Source organism: Carex rostrata, chromosome 23 (assembly GCF_964058835.1).
Source record: "Carex rostrata chromosome 23, lpCarRost1.2, whole genome shotgun sequence".
Taxonomy (NCBI): domain Eukaryota; kingdom Viridiplantae; phylum Streptophyta; class Magnoliopsida; order Poales; family Cyperaceae; genus Carex; species Carex rostrata.
The window spans coordinates 6,356,446-6,374,280 of NC_135940.1; the positions used below are offsets into that span (position 1 = coordinate 6,356,446).

Here is a 17,835-nt window from a genome sequence, read left to right on the forward strand (position 1 = left end):
GAATTTCAATTTAGAATGGACAAATAAGAAATTTCAATGTTTTGACTGAAAATTGGCTATTTTAAAAGTTTGAATGGGCACACTAGAAATTATTCCCATAAATTAAGTAATAACTAAAATTACTAACACATTTGCTACAAAAATACTGACACTAAATTTCTCTAAAAATCAATAATTTCAATCAATAAACAACTCAAGCTTACCTCTAATGAAATCATCTCTACTAAATTCATTGAATTCTCAAAAAGTTATGTTTCCGAGGATAACTGAATCTTGAATTGTGGGGAATGACTGCCACCGGCTTTGTTAGAATAAAAAAAAAATTATAAAGAAAAATGCCAATTTGAGCATTGAACGCAGTTCGTACCCACAAGGCCACAAACCCACAATCCGCTTCCCTTTAATAATGGGCCGCTATGCAAGAGTTTATAAATTTATTTGACAAGCCTATACCGACCCAAATTCGGCCTAATATATATACCTAATTGAGAAAAAAAATAAAATAAAGAAAAAAAATTCCACTGGAGGTGTCCAGCGCCGATATAGTGAGCCGTCCCGTAAAGTTCACCTACGGCGCCAAAGCAGTACTAGAAAGGGAGCGATGTGTGGATGAAGGCCCTTCATCTGACCGTCCATTGCTTGATCCGACGGTTTGTCTCATCCCAGGCGACGAATCAGTTTTCTTTTGTTTTGGTGGGGAAATAGAAATAGATTAGATATGGTTTTATTTCCATCCTCTGAAACAAAATCAAAATCGCTTTGCTGTTCTTCAAGAGAAATCGAAGAGATCGCAATCTGTGAGACTTCTATACCTCTTTTTTTTGTTTTCAATCTTAATAGAATACCTTTCTTTCCTGAATAGCTTGTTCCTTTTGCTCTTGCTTGCTTTAGTAGTTTATGGTTTTGTTTTTCAATTTATGTGTTGAGAGAAGTGCTTCTTTTGGGTTTTTGGGCGAGATTTAAAGTGGTTTTGTTGGGTTTCCTTCAAATTATTAGGAAAAGGAGTAGCTGTTTACCCTACTTTCTCAGTAGGAGTTCAGTATTTTATTCAATTTTTTGTGGATTGCATGCTTCGATCGTTGATTAAGTAGCAGAACCCTCAGTAACCTCTGTTGTTTTTCCCCCTAGTTTCCATAAGTATTCTTAATTTCTCAACAAAATTCATAGGTTTCACTTTTATCATTGATTCGTTCTTGTTCTATGCTTTTTGTTGATTCAATCAATAATAAGCTGTGATGCCAACTTGGATTTGTTGTATGTTATCGGTCTAACCTTTATTTTATAGATCTGTTAATATTATTTTTTATGAACAATATACCAGTACCTTCAATTTCTTCAAGGCTTTAAATTATTTTCATCTGATTTCTAGGCACATATTTCTAAATTTAGAGATTTTCTAAAGGAATTAATGTGTCTTTTACCAGATGGCTCAGGAGCCTGATTTTGTTTTGCGGTGGGGTAGCCGTAGAAAAACTCACCGCGGGAAGACGCGAGATGAAATCAGTCCAATCAAATCCAACGGCTTAAAACAAACTGCAACTTTTGTGGGCCGTCAGATCTTAGTAGAAAATGAGGCCTCCCCTTTGCCGCCTCCAAGACCAAGTCAACCTTCTCCCTTTCATGTCAGGTAAAAACAACAGCAAAAACTTAATATGTAATCTGACTTAGCTTTATGGGTTGTCTATATTACTGATCTAACTAAAGTCTTATAGCAAAACAAATTTGTAGACCATACTTTTTTCCAATATTTGTATAGGAGAACTATTGTTCTTAAAACTATATGAGAATTTGGTCAATGCTTCATTTAGAGGATTACCTGTAATCGAGAAGGGATAAGATGTTATTACCATGCTTGCTTTGCAACTCTGTAACCTGCAAATCACTGGTTACCTAGGTTTTTTAAATCACTACAGCTTCATTCTTTCTTAAATACCTGTATTGAGTTGTCAAATTAGAAGCACCTCTATACCTAGCATATGCTTTGTTTATTTTTCATCTCGCCTCCCTTTCGCTCTGGTACTGATTTCATATTGTAATTTTCCTTTTGAATAATTTGGACCTGCTGCCAATCTAGTAAAATTGGCCATGGGCTTCTGTAAAAAAAAAAAGAATGGAAAAAACAAGGAATCTACTAAAATATATAGAAAGAAGAGGAGGAAAGGTTCAGAGCAGCGGCGAGAATGCTATATTCTGAATAAAATGCTTCAATGATTGTGATTTTTTTAGTTGCTTGACAGCTTGAGTACTCTTTGTGATATTTGAGTTTTGCTTTTTCTTGCTCACAGGCCTGTTTTAGTTATTTCGTCTTATTTTAACTTTTTTTAAAACTTACTGGCTTTACAAAGTTATACATTTATACTTTGTTCCGATATTTTAGAAAGGCACTATAAGTTGGTATTTGCAGTGTTGAGAATGCTTTTTTTTTTTTCTTAGATGACCCATGGCCCAATGTTTATTTTACTCATTGTAGTATATTTCATTTTTTTTTTTTCCCAAAACGAGGTGAGCACAGGCACCTTTGGAATAAAACATATGTCACACACAGCACCTCAAAGTTAATTGTACATGTAACATGTTACAACACATTCTTGGTAATTTAATAGCTTTTATTACTTTAGGAACAAAATATGGTAATTAATCATTCTATGATTTTCTATTCCTGGCGGTCTTTTTTCGTGGGTTTGAGATTTTGTGGAACGATAAAGTCATCTTGCGTTCTAAATAAGTATTGTGTAAAGAGCAAAAAAGGTTTTTATCATTTTCCGTTGATTCAATAAGCAAAATATTGACATTCTCCTTTGTTTGAACAGTTAATAACATAATGAGACTATTTTTGAAGTTCAATTCTACCTCGTATACCCGTGAAAACCAAGAAGTAGATGTATCTTTTCTGTAACACAGCAAACATCACATATCTATATGATTAGTATTAATTTTGAATGAGTTTTGATTACTATAGTTCTAATAGTATTTTTGTTCAGTCAGAAAATTATTACATGAGAAATCAGGGACGGAACCAGGCTTTCGAACTATGGGGGTCAAACATATAAAAAAATTCATACTAAGAATGTGGGGTCAATTTTAGAGTACCCATAACATTTTAATCTAAATTATATAGAAAATCATACATAAATACAAAAAAATTATAAAAAAAATTGGGGTCAATTGCGCCATGGCAAATTTAGTTATAGTAGCACTTGCACACTCGCACCTGCTACAAGGGCCACCTCAGATCCTTAAGTCCTGTCTACTAAAAGAGTAGAGTCACGTCTATAATATATGCTTTACTTCTTTTGTTTAAAAGGTCAAAGACTAATCCAAGAAATAAATAAAATTTTAATTTTCCATAATTCATTACGAAATTTGTGATGTGTTCTGTGAAATTTAACTTTACATTTCTCATTAGAAACACTTAATAAAAAAACAAAGTATGCAGAGCTGAATAAAACTAGCTAATTTTTAATGATCCAATCTTCACTGCATTATTTCATACTTACCTTATTACCTATCTACTGCTCTATTGATTGTTAATGTAAACATGTAACATATGCATATGTCTATTTTCTAACTTTTTTAGGTGTGGGCAATACATGGTTTTTGTTGTCTCAATGGTACCGGTGTAATTTTATTTTATTAATAAATTGCCTAAAATTTGTATTGTTAAACAGAAAGTCTGACTTGGTGATTGCTGAGAATCTTTCAAATAAAGATCGGTATTACCCAACTAGAGGCTCAACAGTAGTGTTTGAAGAGACTGGCCCCACTCATGGCATGCTAGGTCTAGATGACAAGGGCCCATTTGTGCTTCCTCGGTTCTTCATCGCTCTCTCTAATAAAGAGAAAGAAGAGGATTTCATGGCAATGAAGGGTTGCAAGCTGCCTCAAAGGCCAAAAAAGCGGTCGAAATCCATCCAGAAGTGCTTGCTTGTATGTACTTCTTTATTTTTTTATTCCTTTATTATGATCTTCATTTTTAGGTTGCAGTTTTAACAGCCTGGTCAATGTATTGGCAAGAATTTATAAAATGGATCGATGAGTTTGTAGGTGTTACTGAAAATTTGATAAATTAGCTGGCATGCACCGATGTGTCGTTGCTGAAAAATGAAGGGGGTCTAAGGGGGTCGATGGGTACAAAACGGGTTGGGTGGAAGCATTTTCATACCCGTACCCATTAAGTTAACAAAAAAAAATTTACCCTTACCAGTACCCAATTAGTTAACGGGAATAAAAAAACCTTGCCCATACCCGTCTTGTCGAATACGGTACGGTTGGGTAAACATATAAAAGGGTGTTATTGAATAGATATGTATGGACCATGAATAAAACTATATTACCCCGATACTCCACCTAGGGTCCCATACCCGTATCGAGTGTGTGTCGGATACGCCAGCTAGCGTATCCTTTCCCCTCCAATACGGCTTGTAATGCAGGGATACGGAAGGGATATGTTTTAAACTTTTAGGTTTTCTCTCGCACCGCCAAAACAAAACAAAAAAACCTCCGCTCGGTCTCTCTCGACGCGATGCGGCGCTCGTCTATCTCCGCTCGACGCTCTCCGATTTTTGTCTTAGCCCGGCGCTCGGCTTCTCTCCACCATCTCTCCTCCGCTCTCTGTCTCCTCTCTCCGGATAAGTTCTTTCAATTGACTCTCTGCTGTCTGTCTTCTCTAGGATTAGATTTAAATTTCCAGTGTGTGTTAAGATGTCAATTTAAGTGGTTACTGGTTAGTTTATGGCTGTTAAGATGTCAATTTATGTGTGAAATTATTTGACAAATTAACAAGTGACCATATATTCGAGCGGTGGCTCTCAGATCTGGTGCCCCAATATAAACTCCATTGCTGAGATAAAAGGAAGATCCTAGAATTGGGGATTGAAAGGGAACTCAGCACAGTGATATTTCGGAGGACACAATTGGTAATTAGAATCTGATGTCAATATAAACTCTCTGCTGTCTGTCTTCTCTAGGATTAGATTTAAATTTGTAGTGTGCGTTAAGATGTCAATTTAAGTGGTTACTGGTTAGTTTATGGCTGTTAAGATGTCAATTTATGTGTGAAATTATTTGACAAATTAACAAGTGACCATATATTCGAGCGGTGGCTCTCAGATCTGGTGCCCCAATATAAACTCCATTGCTGAGATAAAAGGAATAGAATTGGGGATTGAAAGGGAACTCAGCACAGTGATATTTCGGAGGACACAATAGGTAATTAGAATCTGAGTTTAAAACTTTAAATGGAATTCAGGGATGTACTAGTATTTCTTAAACAGTATGTAGTTTCAGGGGTAGTTTAGGGAAAGTGTTATTTTTATTCTATTTCTTCCCTTTTTCTGTTTTCTACGGTTATGATTTGCTATGTAAACTAAATTTTATGTTTTTAATGATTATATAGCCTACAGGCTTCATCTCAAGAAAAAAAAGGATTAGTGTCCATAATTTTTACACGCTGTATTCCTTATAAATTGCAAATGAGTTGTTAGTACCATATCACACTACCTTTTCTACATAGTGTCTGAGTTGTTTCACAGTAGTTTCAGATCGTCGTCGTCAATGTTATTTGAGGTAAATGTATGCTTATTTGAGGTATAATACAAGCATCAAGGTCTAAATTAGATTGTGCCTTTATTTAATTGCTTTAGTCTAAATGGAAAAATAATCTATGGCAAAATTGAATATTGGTATTAATTGTAATACAAGTGTTGAATTAATAATATAATTAAAATAATAAAAAATAATATATAAAATAGCCGTATCGTATCCTCTATTTTTGAAAATTGCCGTATCGCCAATATCCGTATCGTATCTGAAATGATACCTGTACCCGTATCTATGCAACGTAGTATCTATCTATCTATCTATATATATATACACTTTTCTAAAAAAAATTAATAATTACCGTATAGTGTGACGAGTATGAAATAGTCTTTATCCGTACCCTTACCCATTATGTTAATGGAAAAAACACTACCCTTCCGTACCCGATAAGCTAACAAAAAAAACTTTACCCGGATTTGTCTTATCAAATACAGGTCGGATGAACGGATAAAAGGGTACCATTGACACCCCTAAAGGGGTCCCGTTGCATTGTGAATACTTTTTTTGTGAGACTTGATTGACTTCTCAATAAGCAACACCTAGAGGTGGCAATGGGTCGGATCAAGTTGGCAGTTCACTATCAGATTGAGATTGCCTTATCTCAACCGACCTGTCAGATAAGAGGTCAACCCAATGCCTGACCTATACTAGAAGGGGGTGCAATGTTTCGTCAAAAATATTGACATGTGAACATGCGGGCGTTTTTATATATATGTGGCATGACAAAAACCAAGAAATGGGTCAGGTCATGCCATGACCCGCCACCTAAACCTTCCCCAAGTCTAAATACGGCTCCAAGAAATTTTAGACTCTGTAGCAACCCTCTATTTCATGAATTCTGATCCCCTAAAGTAACTTAAATTTTGAGTTTAGATCTGAACCGTCCGATCTGCTCTGGCACGATTATTAAAGGGGCCCGTGCATTCCACCTCGGCTGGATTGGCCCGAATTCTGATTGGACGGTTCAGATGCAAACTCAAAATTTGGGTTACTTTAGGGGGTCCCGACCCCTATTTCATAGGGTCAGTCTTATGTGGGTCAGATCAGGTTAAAAATTGTCAGCTATAGGCGTTACTTGTGCAACCAAACCAAAAGTAAAGTTCTAGAAGTATAATTGTAATATTCGGAGGTGGTTTGTCTCCTTGTAAATTAATTATTCTAATGGCACTGATGTGTTTTTATTTTATCTTGTTTGATTTTGGTTTAGACTGTTAGTCCTGGAGCATGGTTATCAGATCTCTCTCAAGAGCGGTATGAGGTCAGGGAGAAGAAGGCCTCTAGAAAGGTATTGTTACACATAAATTCATTTGTTTGAACTTTTAATAACCAATTTCCAAAAATATATAAAAAAAATTACAACAAAAAGAAAAGATATAGAAAGGCTCTTTCTATATATAAAATTTTTGGGAATTGTTTTGGATAATAAGTAAAGTTTATACCACCTTAATTTCCTTAAGAGAGCAGGATCAAATATTTGTCAAATGCCAGGGCATTTCTGGGTAAATATTTTAACAGAGGCACAGAGCAGTTTTTACTTCATGCAGTGCACGAACCATATGCAATTCTTTGATTCGTCCGTGCGCTGCATGTAGCCCAAACTGCTCTGTTAAAATCTTTACCCACATTTCTTCTCTTTACTAGTATCAAGCAGCAGTTTTTGTAAATTCTCTTAGTTTAGATATATCCTTATATATTGCCTGTCAGCTTTGGTGTTATACCCTCCCCAAAGTGATATTTGTTTCCCCTTTTTTGTTACTTGACCTTCTTGAGAATGTTAATTTGTAAATATGAAACCCACATTTTGATTCTTTTACATTCACTAGTAATGACAAACATATAATTATACTCAAGCTACAATTTTTAATATTATAACAAAGGTAAAACACAGTTTTGCCAGGGAACTCTTTTGTCGAGCAAAATACAAAGTTTATGCTTAAAAACTTTGATTCTGACTATAAAATATGGTTTTCTGCAATGCTTGCACAAGTTTGATTCTCATTGGAATTTACTTACGTACATTTGAACAAATATGAGGTTATTCTCCATATTAGGAAGTCAGGCAGGTGGGCCCACCACAAAGTTTTAACAAGGGCATTTTAGAGAATAGTTTTTGGAGCATGGGCATTTTGTAATAGAAATTGAGGAAAAAAAATCGGGCGTAGTGCCATCAAAGCCTTCACAAAAGAATTTAAAAAAATTAATCAAACCTCTAAATAGTTATTTTTATTGAATGTATATTACAAACTATATGTATAGATTGGTTTCTCCTCTTACCTAAGCATGATTTTTTCGAAAGTTGACATGAAGGTTAATATAAATGTTCAAGGGTGTCTCAGCAAAAAATTATTTTTTTATGCTGCTTAGCCAAGTTTCATATTGGCATTTTATTGCCCCTCTAATAATTGTTATTTTTCTTTTCATTTACTTTTTTTGCAGAGAATTAGAGGATTGAAGGCTATGTGCATGGAGAGTGATTCAGAGTGATTGTTAATGGAACAAAAGAGTGCAAAAAAAGAGCAATTTTTGTTTCAATTTTCAATTGACAGGGATAATATGAAAAGAACCATTAGTGTTAAATTTTAATTTTCTAAAGTTGCTCAGAAATCATTTTCAGAAAGAAAAAAAAAATGTGTATATATACCTTATTTTCTTAGTGCCAGATTAATTTTCCCTGGAGGTTATATGTGCCTTCACAAGATAACAGAGTAAAGTTTTCTCATTTAAAGAATTGCTCATGCTGCACAAGGCTTTTAAGAGAATCCCTAGGCCTGCCAAATATCTCATAGATCCTGTTACAAATTATATTTCCCTTACAATGATAGTCGCATAATATTGCAACAGTTTTTTTTTTTTTTTGGTTGAAATATTGCAACTGTTAACATTTAATATTTATCATGTGACTAATAAAGGTTGTCGGTCATTCCTGTGCATTCTTTTTAAAAGTGTGAGCAGGCTTTATGTCAGATTCCTAGTTTCAAAAATAAAATGCAAACATTGTTTGGTTGTAAAAATTAATATGGCTTAAGAGAACTTTCTGTCAATAGAAAGAGAAATAGAAAGATTATATGTGATTTTTCATGAGTAGAATTGTAGAAAGACCGATAGGAAGGAATCGATCCAAAAAAAACCCAATGTTAGAATCAGTGGAAGAGACTGATCCTAACATAGTTGTGTTTTCTGTTTTTTGTTTAATAAGATATGAAACTTTTTAAAGAAAATAGATAGAGTTTTTCTATTATCTCAAAATTCTAAGATATTTGATCAATTTTCTTAAAAACTTTGTATATTTTACTAGAGAAAATTAAAAACAAAACTGGATTAGAATCGGTGTCTTCTAATATTGGATTTATTGGATCGGTTTCTATCCCTACCGGTCTTTCTACTCACGAAGAATTACACTATTTCTCTCTCTTATTTTTTTTAATATTTTCTATAGACAAAAAAATAACCTTAATTAAGGCTTTAATCATATTTTTGGTCCTTTGGTAGTTGCATGTGCGCTACTCGGTAAGCCGAGTATAGTTCTGAGATCTGGTACCGAATACCGATACATTTAATTCGAAGGCTAGCCTTTATGTGTAGATTTGCCTTTTGTTCTAAAGCAGGCATCCTTTTTTGTTTTCTTTTGAAAGGATACTTTGAGCAGTATTGCAGGAGAGGTGAGAACAAGGTTGATATGATAAAAAGATCAATAGATAAAAAAGGAAAAATCAATAAATGATCATGCAATTAACTATGAATTGTAAATTTCCGTGCAATTAACTAGGGAAATCAATAAATAATAATGCAATTAACTATTTATGAAATGAATTATAACTTGAAATAAAGAGGAAAATCAATAAATGATCATGCAATTTAACTATGAATTTTCATTGGTAATATTATGTTTTGATATGATAAAAAAAAGGTTGTTTGGGAACCCCAGTAATAGAATATGATTTTATTCAGAGGAATAGAAAGCAAGTGAAAAAAGAATCTGGTTTTGATCTAGTGGCAAAAATACACTACTCTCATGTGGGAAGTTATAAGTTTGAAATCTACAAAAAAAAAATTCTCTGTAATATACATAGGAGTTTGAAAGTGTGTTAAAAATCTCATCTTAAAAAATTGTCCAAAAAAAATACCATTATTTATTTTTTATGATTTTTTCAACAAATTAATGGTTGAGAGAAGAAGCTTTTAGGCACCACTGTAGCTACAGTCTCTAGGGATCATCTATCTATCCGACCTCGGTGGGCCCACCATACCATAAAAAGCATCTTTTAATTCATGTGACACGAATCACGAGGGAGATCCAATTATTGAGAAAAGATGAACACAAACTTGTCCTTGCGGATTTGCTGCCTCTTGGGCCTCCCCAGATCTGTTTGGTTAAATGGGCTTTCATCAGCTCTTAAATTTTTGAAGGGTATATGTCAAATTTCACCTTTAACATGGGCTGTATTCGGTAGTCTGAAAATTTCAAATTTTGCCGGATTGTTTTCACAATTTTTACTACATCGCATGCAACCAATTTTTCAGAAATGTCATTTGAACTAAGAAATGCGCCATAATTTATTTATTTATTTTTAAATAAAATAGTTGATCCTCGGCACATTCAAGAAGGAATTTATAGTTCTCTTCTTTTTTAGGAGTTGAGGTTTGCATCTCTATTATTTTACACATTGTCACTTGTAGCATCTGCCGGAGAGAATTCTCATGGTCGACTTCATCCTCCTAGACTTAGCTTCAGAAGAAATTACGTAACGAAAAAAAGAGGACAGACAAACGAAGGTCTAATTGGCTACTTACTCATCAAGAGGCCGATCTTAATACATGCTAAGGGGTGCATAGCCACCCTATAGTTTTAAATTTTGTAATAATGTATATTGAATTTTAATTGAATTTATTGTTTAAAAGTTTTTATAAAGTAACATCTCATTCATAAAATATTAAATGTGTGTTTCTAACTTAGTGGTTAGAATTGTACTTTGTGGTTATAAAAATTTGAGTTTAAATTCAGTTATCACACATTATATATTTTATGTTTTAGTTCCTTCAATCTAAATATTTTAGTTCTATCTCGACCACGATAGTAAATCTTCAGAGGAGAGTAGAGGAAAGAGAAAAGGAGAGGATGTTTTTTTTTTAAAAAAAAAGAGGCATGAGCCCATTTTATTTTACTGAAATTAGATAATTACACAAAAACAGTCGCAGTGTGATCTCCAAAAGAAGAGGATGTGAGTTTTGTATAAAAATTAAGCGCAATTTCAACAACATTATAAATTTATAATTGAACTTGATGTCTTCTCTTCTCTTCTTTGATTTTCTTTTTTAATGAGATAATTATGAAGCACAATCATGAATACTAACTTAACTAACTTGAATATAATCCTGACTATATTGTTAATTTCAAAGTTAGATCGACCAATAAAAAAATATTTTAACTGTGGTTTGAAACCTTAGTCAAGAAATTCAAGTATCTGAATTTTGTGGGACAAGTATCCTCTCAGGTACCGTAAAAGATTCTCTTCACTTTACGGTTTGAGATTACACTCAGTCGCTTTGGGATTTGGAATAGCGCAAGGGGCAATATTATTGGACTTTGAGATTCGTGCCAAGTTAAAAAGAATGGTCCAGATCCACTAATTGTGAAAGATTCTCTTTTCAGCACTAATGTGAACTCAACTTTTGTGATGTATAATTTGAAAACGAGAAAAAAAGGATGGATAAAGTTCTTTAAATAAATCACACTTCACCAAATTTCCAGCATAGATCACAAGATATAAGTAGAGACCCACTAGAGTCTATAAAAGGAAATAAATGTAAAGCATGAAATGACGAAAGTCACGTTCGATTGTAAACTAAGAGGTAGAATAAACTTTTTTATTCTACTATTAAATTGTCAACAAAAAAAAGTAAAACATAAAAAATAAAATTGAGTAAGGGATGAATTAATTCAGACCAACTTACTTCACTTCTTTAAAAAAACAAATATAATATATAATATATAGCTTTCCAACAAAATGAAGTGTAAATTACGAAAAATAAGATAAAGTAAATAACTCAAATACTTTTTAAATTTAAATTTCAACTAAAGATGACAGAAGGACTCAAAATAGTTCTCTACTTATCTCGGTGGCTACTATGCATTTGTTTGTTTGATTGTTTGTTCGTTTCTTTGGAGGGAGATAGGCGGACGGCGGTTGGTGGCAAGTCAATGCCTTCAAAGTTCAAACTCGTATTTACTAAATTCCGAGATAATTTAGGTGATAACTGAAGTTAGCCCCACTCAAGAATCAAAAAAGGAGGAAGCAATAATGGAAACATGGCAGAACAATCGCACATGCAGTGCATCTCACCTCCATTTTGGATGCACATTCTCACCTTCAAGTTACTGTTCACCAAATAAAATCTTTGTTACCTAACTAGATATAAATTTCTTGGATTATTAGACTCTTAGAACTCATTTTTATAGCGAAATATTGTTGGGACTTTGAAGTTTGCAAATTATCATGTATTTATTTATTTATTATTTTATTTCTAAAGCAACTTGACTTGTAGTTGAACGAGATCACACTTCGGTCCACTTACAATTTTCTGATTTGTTTATCAAGGATATAAATATAACTTGTAACAAACTGCCCAAGGGCCTTTCATCACAAAAAAAAAAAATCGTAACAAACTTTTGTAAAGTTTGAGGCTTTTGTCAGTAAAATTGTTTAAGTAAAGCTTGGATTTACTGGGTCCACTCCTTTTGTCAGCAGTGAAATAGTAAAATAGTAAATAAAAAACCTTAGTGATTACCAGTTTACCAAGTACACGGTCAAAAGAACCAATGAGAAAACCCAATAATTACAGAACCCTAGACAAAGCAAAAAGACAATAATACCCAACCCATCCATTAAAAATAGGACTACGCTATCACATGCCTGTTTCTCTTCAGAAACAATGACATTACAAAACCCACATAAAAAATTATAACAAAAAACAAAGGAAAACTACACCCACCCAAAAATCCCTGAGCTAGAGAGAGAGAGAGAGAAACACATTCACATGGCATAATTTACCCTTTTTTACTTAGTTATGATAAATATTACAAGGGAAGTTGTCCACACAAGCCACCACCTACTCCTATTGACAATTAGGGTTTTTCCCGGGACCACCGTAGTAAAAATAACTTCCCCAATCGCCGTTGTTACCGCTTTGCACGTCATAGCAATTCGACTGCTCCGTAAAGGTGTTGACACCTTTAGGCGCACGCAGGTTGTTCGACGAATCGACTACTTGAATATTTCTGAAGTAACTTGATTTGCCGAACCCTTCTTCAGGGAAATGGCCGCTACCCATTTGGGTTGAGGTGTGGGACCCGTCGGGCTCGGAGTTCACGACTTCACCGCCCCATTCTATCATCGATGCACTATCGGCTAAGTATGAGAAGAGAAATGCCGGCCAATAACCCAACACGTAGTCGTTTCCAAACTGCATCCACCAATTACCTTCTTTTGGATCCTACTTGTAACAAATATTATAAAAATTTATATCATTTGGGCCAAACTATCATCTAAGCAAAATAAAATGATATATTGAGTTTTTTCTTACATGAAATACCAAGCACATGCAAAACTAAGCTTCAACAAAAATGCTGAAATGTGTGTTTTCCTTAGTAGAATGTAAGTATAAATTACTGTTGGTAATTGATTTTGTACATCTCATTCAAACGTGTTCAAATAAATTTCTTCAGTGCACTACCTGCGGCGCAAGGAGTTATCAAATCAACAAACAGGTGGCAGAGATTCTCTTCTCATTTGATTTGATTGATATTTTTGGATATGTTCGCATGTGAATGCACAGTAAACTATTAGCTAGATGGGTTCCCCACATAATTATTTCATTAGGATTTTAAACTATTAAATACCCCACAAAATTTCATACTACGGTGTGTTCTATCAGGATCACCAATCACATATTGCACTGTGCAGACTGCCAAGTTTAATGGGTTGTTTAAATTTACCTTCCAGACGAGAATGCTGATGTCATACTGGGACCCGTGGTAGTTTGAGGTGGGGTAAATACTGGCACCCATGGCTATCTCACTGTTTATTTGAATAAATCCAGAACACAGCAGGTTGTAGCATCCTGTTGCTTGATATGCATCACTCTGCACAGATCAGATTTTGTCTTATAACATAAGCTGTTTACACAAGTATGAATAAGAGCAATTATACTGGATCATGAAGTAGCCCGAATTTAACTCAAATTTTAAGTATAGATCAAGACCGTACGACCAGAATTCAGACTAATCCAACCCGAGGTGGAGTGAACAGATTGAATGCTCCGGATCTGAACTCAAATTTGAGTAAACTCGGGTGATATGAATTCCAATTACACCCCCTTTTTAGTAATTGCATCTCTACCACAGGCCAGTGTAACGAGTTATGGTGTAATAAAAAATATTTAAAGAATAAATGAATTAAAAGAAAACTCACAGTCCAGTAGGTGAAGAGCCTTGTATTGTTATCGCCATAGAGATCTGGACTGACCTGAAAAAATCAAGAGATAAGGAAAGTCAAGCAAAACAGTCCGTGCATGAAAATTAAGGTGTCTTCATCATTGAAATGCTCCTTAATATTATAGCTATAAAATTTACACTTCAAATTGCTGGATCTGAAGAACAAGCGTTTCATGGTGACATATTTCAGTTGATTTTTATTATATTTGCTCAAACAAGCCCGTCAAATTGATGTGATGAGAAAAAGGGTTGCAGTTAAAAAAGGAAAAATTATGAATAGAGAAGCCTTAATTTAGGTCATCCAATTACCCAACTTCATTTTCATTAAATAAAACTTTATAAAGTGTATTTTTTTACCAATATCACAATAGTTAGACAAAAATTACAAATAACTCTTGGTTATATATGGCTTTTTGCCTAACATAATAGAATACTGGCCCTAATATTCAAACGAACATAAATCAAAACGTGCTATAAAAAAAATGAACTGTTTTTTATTGATAAAAATATGAAATACCTGCCAGCCCGCTTCAATGCTATTAAGGTCTTGACCAAACGAGCCACCTAAAATCCAAAGTTGAGAGAGGCTGAACTCGTTCCCTTGTTCAATTTTGGGTTCCCAAACATTTATAGTCGCTTTGGCACCGTAATACTTGTCGCCTTCCACATACGCAATTGCATGCTACATCAACAAAACATCAAATTAGATCTATGTTCTTAAAAAATTGAATTACTTTTGAGTAAACTTATATACATGATATTTCTCAGAAAGTATATCATTTAAAATAAGATCAAAACTAAGAGAGAGAAACCGGACACAGGGAGAAAGATGCTTTCTTTTAAACGAAAAAAAAGGAATCAAGAGAGTGTTGTTCGCATTTTGTCTTTATTAAGTTTAAAATGGATAATACTGGTCCATGTTGCATAAAGAGATATTGTTCAAAAATAAAGAGATGAAAGTGAGAGGGCATGAGCATGGGATAAAGTTTAAAAGATGCCCACTTTACGATAAAGGAATTTAAGTAAATTACATAAATGATCTTTTCAGCTAACAGAATCCAGTTCTATTCTTAATTCCTTATACCACCCTGCACTCAGAAAAGGTGTCACTTAAATAATAAGAAATGAAAGTGTTAAAGTGTTAGGTATGGGAGCGTGAGTATAAAGGAGTTGTATACATTAGTGAGAGAAAAAATATGGTTATACAAGAAATTTTCATTTTGGTCTTGTACTTTTAAGTGTCTTGTCATCTTCCTATACAAGAAATTATATTAGTACTCAAATTTTAATATTTAGTTGGGAGAATTAAAAAAATGGAAATGCTCCAAAACAAAAAATATTAAAAATTTAAGGACCACCATGGAAATGCTCCGAAACAATCAGATAACTAGTGGCAGCCTTGATCGAGTGCATCAGCTCCAAAACAATATGGACAGGCCTTTTAAGTTTAATATAACACTGGATACATAATTAAAAAATAGATATTTCACCCACCATGGAAATGCTCCAAAACAATCAGATAACTAGTGGCAGCCTTGATCGAGTGCATCAGCTCCAAAACAATATGGACAGGCCTTTTAAGTTTAATATAACACTGGATACATAATTAAAAAATAGATATTTCACAATATGGTCCCTAAAGTTTAAAATATACTAGTATCACCCCACATTTACCGATATTATTCAGATACTTTGACAAATTCCTACCTATCAGCCTAGTAACAACTGCCATAACAAAAATTATGCCGAAGAAACCAAAGAAAAAAATATATTCTGACACAATGATATACCAGGTGACTGCTCTCTTTGAGAGGAGGTGCACTATTGTAATAAAAATAATTTAATTAAAACCCCACAAATTTAATCCAGTTTCTATAATGCATGCATGTCTAAGAACTAAAACAACACAATCTTGATAAAATGATGTTATAGACCAAAATAAAACTAATTTGTAAGCAACAATACCTGATGGCCACTCTCATTGAGCATATCGGGGTCAACAGAGAGGGGATTTGGGGTGCTTCTGTGCCTTTTCTTGCCATATCTCTTGAGAGAACTCGCTCTTAACACATCGCTCTTCTTTGTTCTTCGAATCGGTATTGTATCTTCGGGACATCGGCCGTTTTGGTGCCATAATTGGGTCATCGGCTTCTCTCCGGTGGAGGAAACCTCATTTTGTGCAAAGGCTAGTCCTTCTGGGTGGAATGCCGGTCTCGTCTGGTAATATTTTAAAAAAAATTAAGATTATTCTTTTTTGCAACATTTTTGTGCACATATTATGATGCACTAAACCACATAACAGTCACTATAGTTATATTAATTGTACTGTCTAGGACCTGCTAATGTGGATTAAAAATGATGAAAAATGACAAAAAAAATTAGAAGGGTGATAGGGACCAAAATTCTCTTTCTGGAAAGGTCAATTATTGAAAGGATTGTTTTGTAGAACAAACAAAAGAAACATTTTTTACCAAAACTTCTTCTTACAGGAGTTTACTTTTTATTGAGCTTGCCATATATTTTTGGAATCTTTGGGGACTTACACAGAAACCGAGTCCAAGTTGAGGGGCCATAATGCAAGAAAAAGAGTCTCAAAAAGAAGAGAAAGGTAAAAAGAAAAATTTTGACCTGAATTGTGTGATTCTTAAGGAAGGGATGATCGAAAGCTGGCTGGTGTGAGACATGCACACAATCGATTATATCTCCATCTGGGCTCTGTTAAAAAGATACATTGAACAAATGTAAATTTCTGACTAATAAAAAATTTAAACTTAAAAAATTAAGTCAAAGGTTAATATGTCAACTCATCAACTTAATTTTCAAAAAAAGAAAATCAAAGGTTACCAAAAAATTCACCTGCTTAACACAAAAGTTGGAAACTTTTTAAAAAAAATTTAAACTAAATAAAATATGAAACCTTAATGCTCTTGACAGCTGGCTTATTAAGCCGACTGAGATGCTTATGCACATCAGCTAGACGCCGCCTGGCACCAATCTCTCTTCCCTCAGCGCACGATAAGCAAATTAGTACCAAAACCAACTGAGCAAATATATGGCACCTGTTAATGCGCCCCGCCATGGACTTGAATCCTTTTCCCAGTTCAAGCCCTCTCAAAATCTCATCATTAGAACAAATCTCTCTTCTTCTTCTTCCTCCTCCTCCTCTTCTTCTCTCTAGAGCACCCTCTCTCTTTGTCTGTCTTCTCTAAATGTAGCCGTTAGGTGGCGACGCTGCGGCCTGACAGCACCAAGTGCGCTCCTCCCCCTTTCTCTATCTTCTCTCTTTCACACACTCTTTCTCTCTCCCACTTCACGCTCTCTCAAATCTCGAAGTATTGAATTTTGGAGCTGTATATATTATTAGTATATTGGGGAGGTTGTGTCGTTTTGTCCACAGGAAGCAGAGAAAGGTGGTGGTGCGCGACGAACTTCAGTTTTTCTGTATTCTAATATATAGCGAGTCATGTCACATGAGTAAAAAAGGAAGTCTCTCAATCAAATAAACACACAAAAAGTTACAAGGAGTAGAGTATCATATAAACCGAGTCACCGTGTCGGACTGTGCTATTAAAGATCTTTTGTTACTAAAATAGTGAAGTAATAATGTAGTGAATAATTTGTAATATTAACGAGAAGAAAACATCGATTGTTACACATAGAGAAACGTAGGATAAGTAGTAATGAAAATATAAAAGATAGTGGGTGGGTGCCTTAAGGTAAACTGGCACCTCTGCGCTTCCCCTGCC

General features: G+C 34.3%; 2 protein-coding genes across 4 annotated transcripts; one reads left to right on the forward strand and one right to left on the reverse strand.

Moving 5' to 3' along the window:
- The first annotated feature begins 493 nt into the window (after positions 1–493).
- LOC144575228 (uncharacterized) lies at positions 494–8,609 on the forward strand. 2 transcript variants are annotated; one of them, XM_078325335.1, is made up of 5 exons: positions 494–797; positions 1,425–1,627; positions 3,669–3,927; positions 6,806–6,883; positions 8,035–8,609. In XM_078325335.1, exons 2-5 carry the CDS (start codon positions 1,425–1,427, stop codon positions 8,080–8,082), a joined length of 588 nt encoding a protein of 195 aa, XP_078181461.1. In that variant the 5' UTR covers positions 494–797; the 3' UTR covers positions 8,083–8,609. The 2 variants fall into 2 exon arrangements, with proteins under 2 accessions (XP_078181461.1, XP_078181462.1); XM_078325336.1 differs by having other exon boundaries at positions 745–797; positions 1,370–1,627.
- A 3,750-nt stretch (positions 8,610–12,359) lies between these two features.
- On the reverse strand, positions 12,360–17,448 carry LOC144575229 (protein neprosin-like). Of its 2 annotated transcripts, none has more exons than XM_078325337.1 (7): positions 17,007–17,448; positions 16,718–16,804; positions 16,055–16,306; positions 14,607–14,771; positions 14,067–14,120; positions 13,592–13,738; positions 12,360–13,089 (listed from the first exon to the last, which is right to left on the reverse strand). In XM_078325337.1, the coding sequence occupies exons 1-7, from the start codon at positions 17,166–17,168 to the stop codon at positions 12,712–12,714; spliced, it is 1,245 nt and encodes a 414-aa protein (XP_078181463.1). In that variant the 5' UTR covers positions 17,169–17,448; the 3' UTR covers positions 12,360–12,711. The 2 variants fall into 2 exon arrangements, with proteins under 2 accessions (XP_078181463.1, XP_078181464.1); XM_078325338.1 differs by having other exon boundaries at positions 12,360–13,092; positions 17,007–17,447.
- Between the last annotated feature and the right edge of the window lie 387 nt (positions 17,449–17,835).

Excerpts from the sequence above, each read along its gene's own strand:
- LOC144575228 (XM_078325335.1), top strand. The coding sequence starts at position 1,425 with ATGGCTCAGGAGCCTGATTTTGTTTTGCGGTGGGGTAGCCGTAGAAAA. Across the intron at positions 3,928-6,805 it reads CCATCCAGAAGTGCTTGCTT|ACTGTTAGTCCTGGAGCATG; the intron begins GTATGTACTTCT and ends ATTTTGGTTTAG. Across the intron at positions 6,884-8,034 it reads AGAAGAAGGCCTCTAGAAAG|AGAATTAGAGGATTGAAGGC; the intron begins GTATTGTTACAC and ends CTTTTTTTGCAG.
- LOC144575229 (XM_078325337.1), bottom strand. The coding sequence starts at position 17,168 with ATGGCGGGGCGCATTAACAGGTGCCATATATTTGCTCAGTTGGTTTTG. Across the intron at positions 16,307-16,717 it reads TTAAGAATCACACAATTCAG|ACGAGACCGGCATTCCACCC; the intron begins GTCAAAATTTTT and ends AAATATTACCAG. Across the intron at positions 14,121-14,606 it reads GCATTGAAGCGGGCTGGCAG|GTCAGTCCAGATCTCTATGG; the intron begins GTATTTCATATT and ends TGATTTTTTCAG.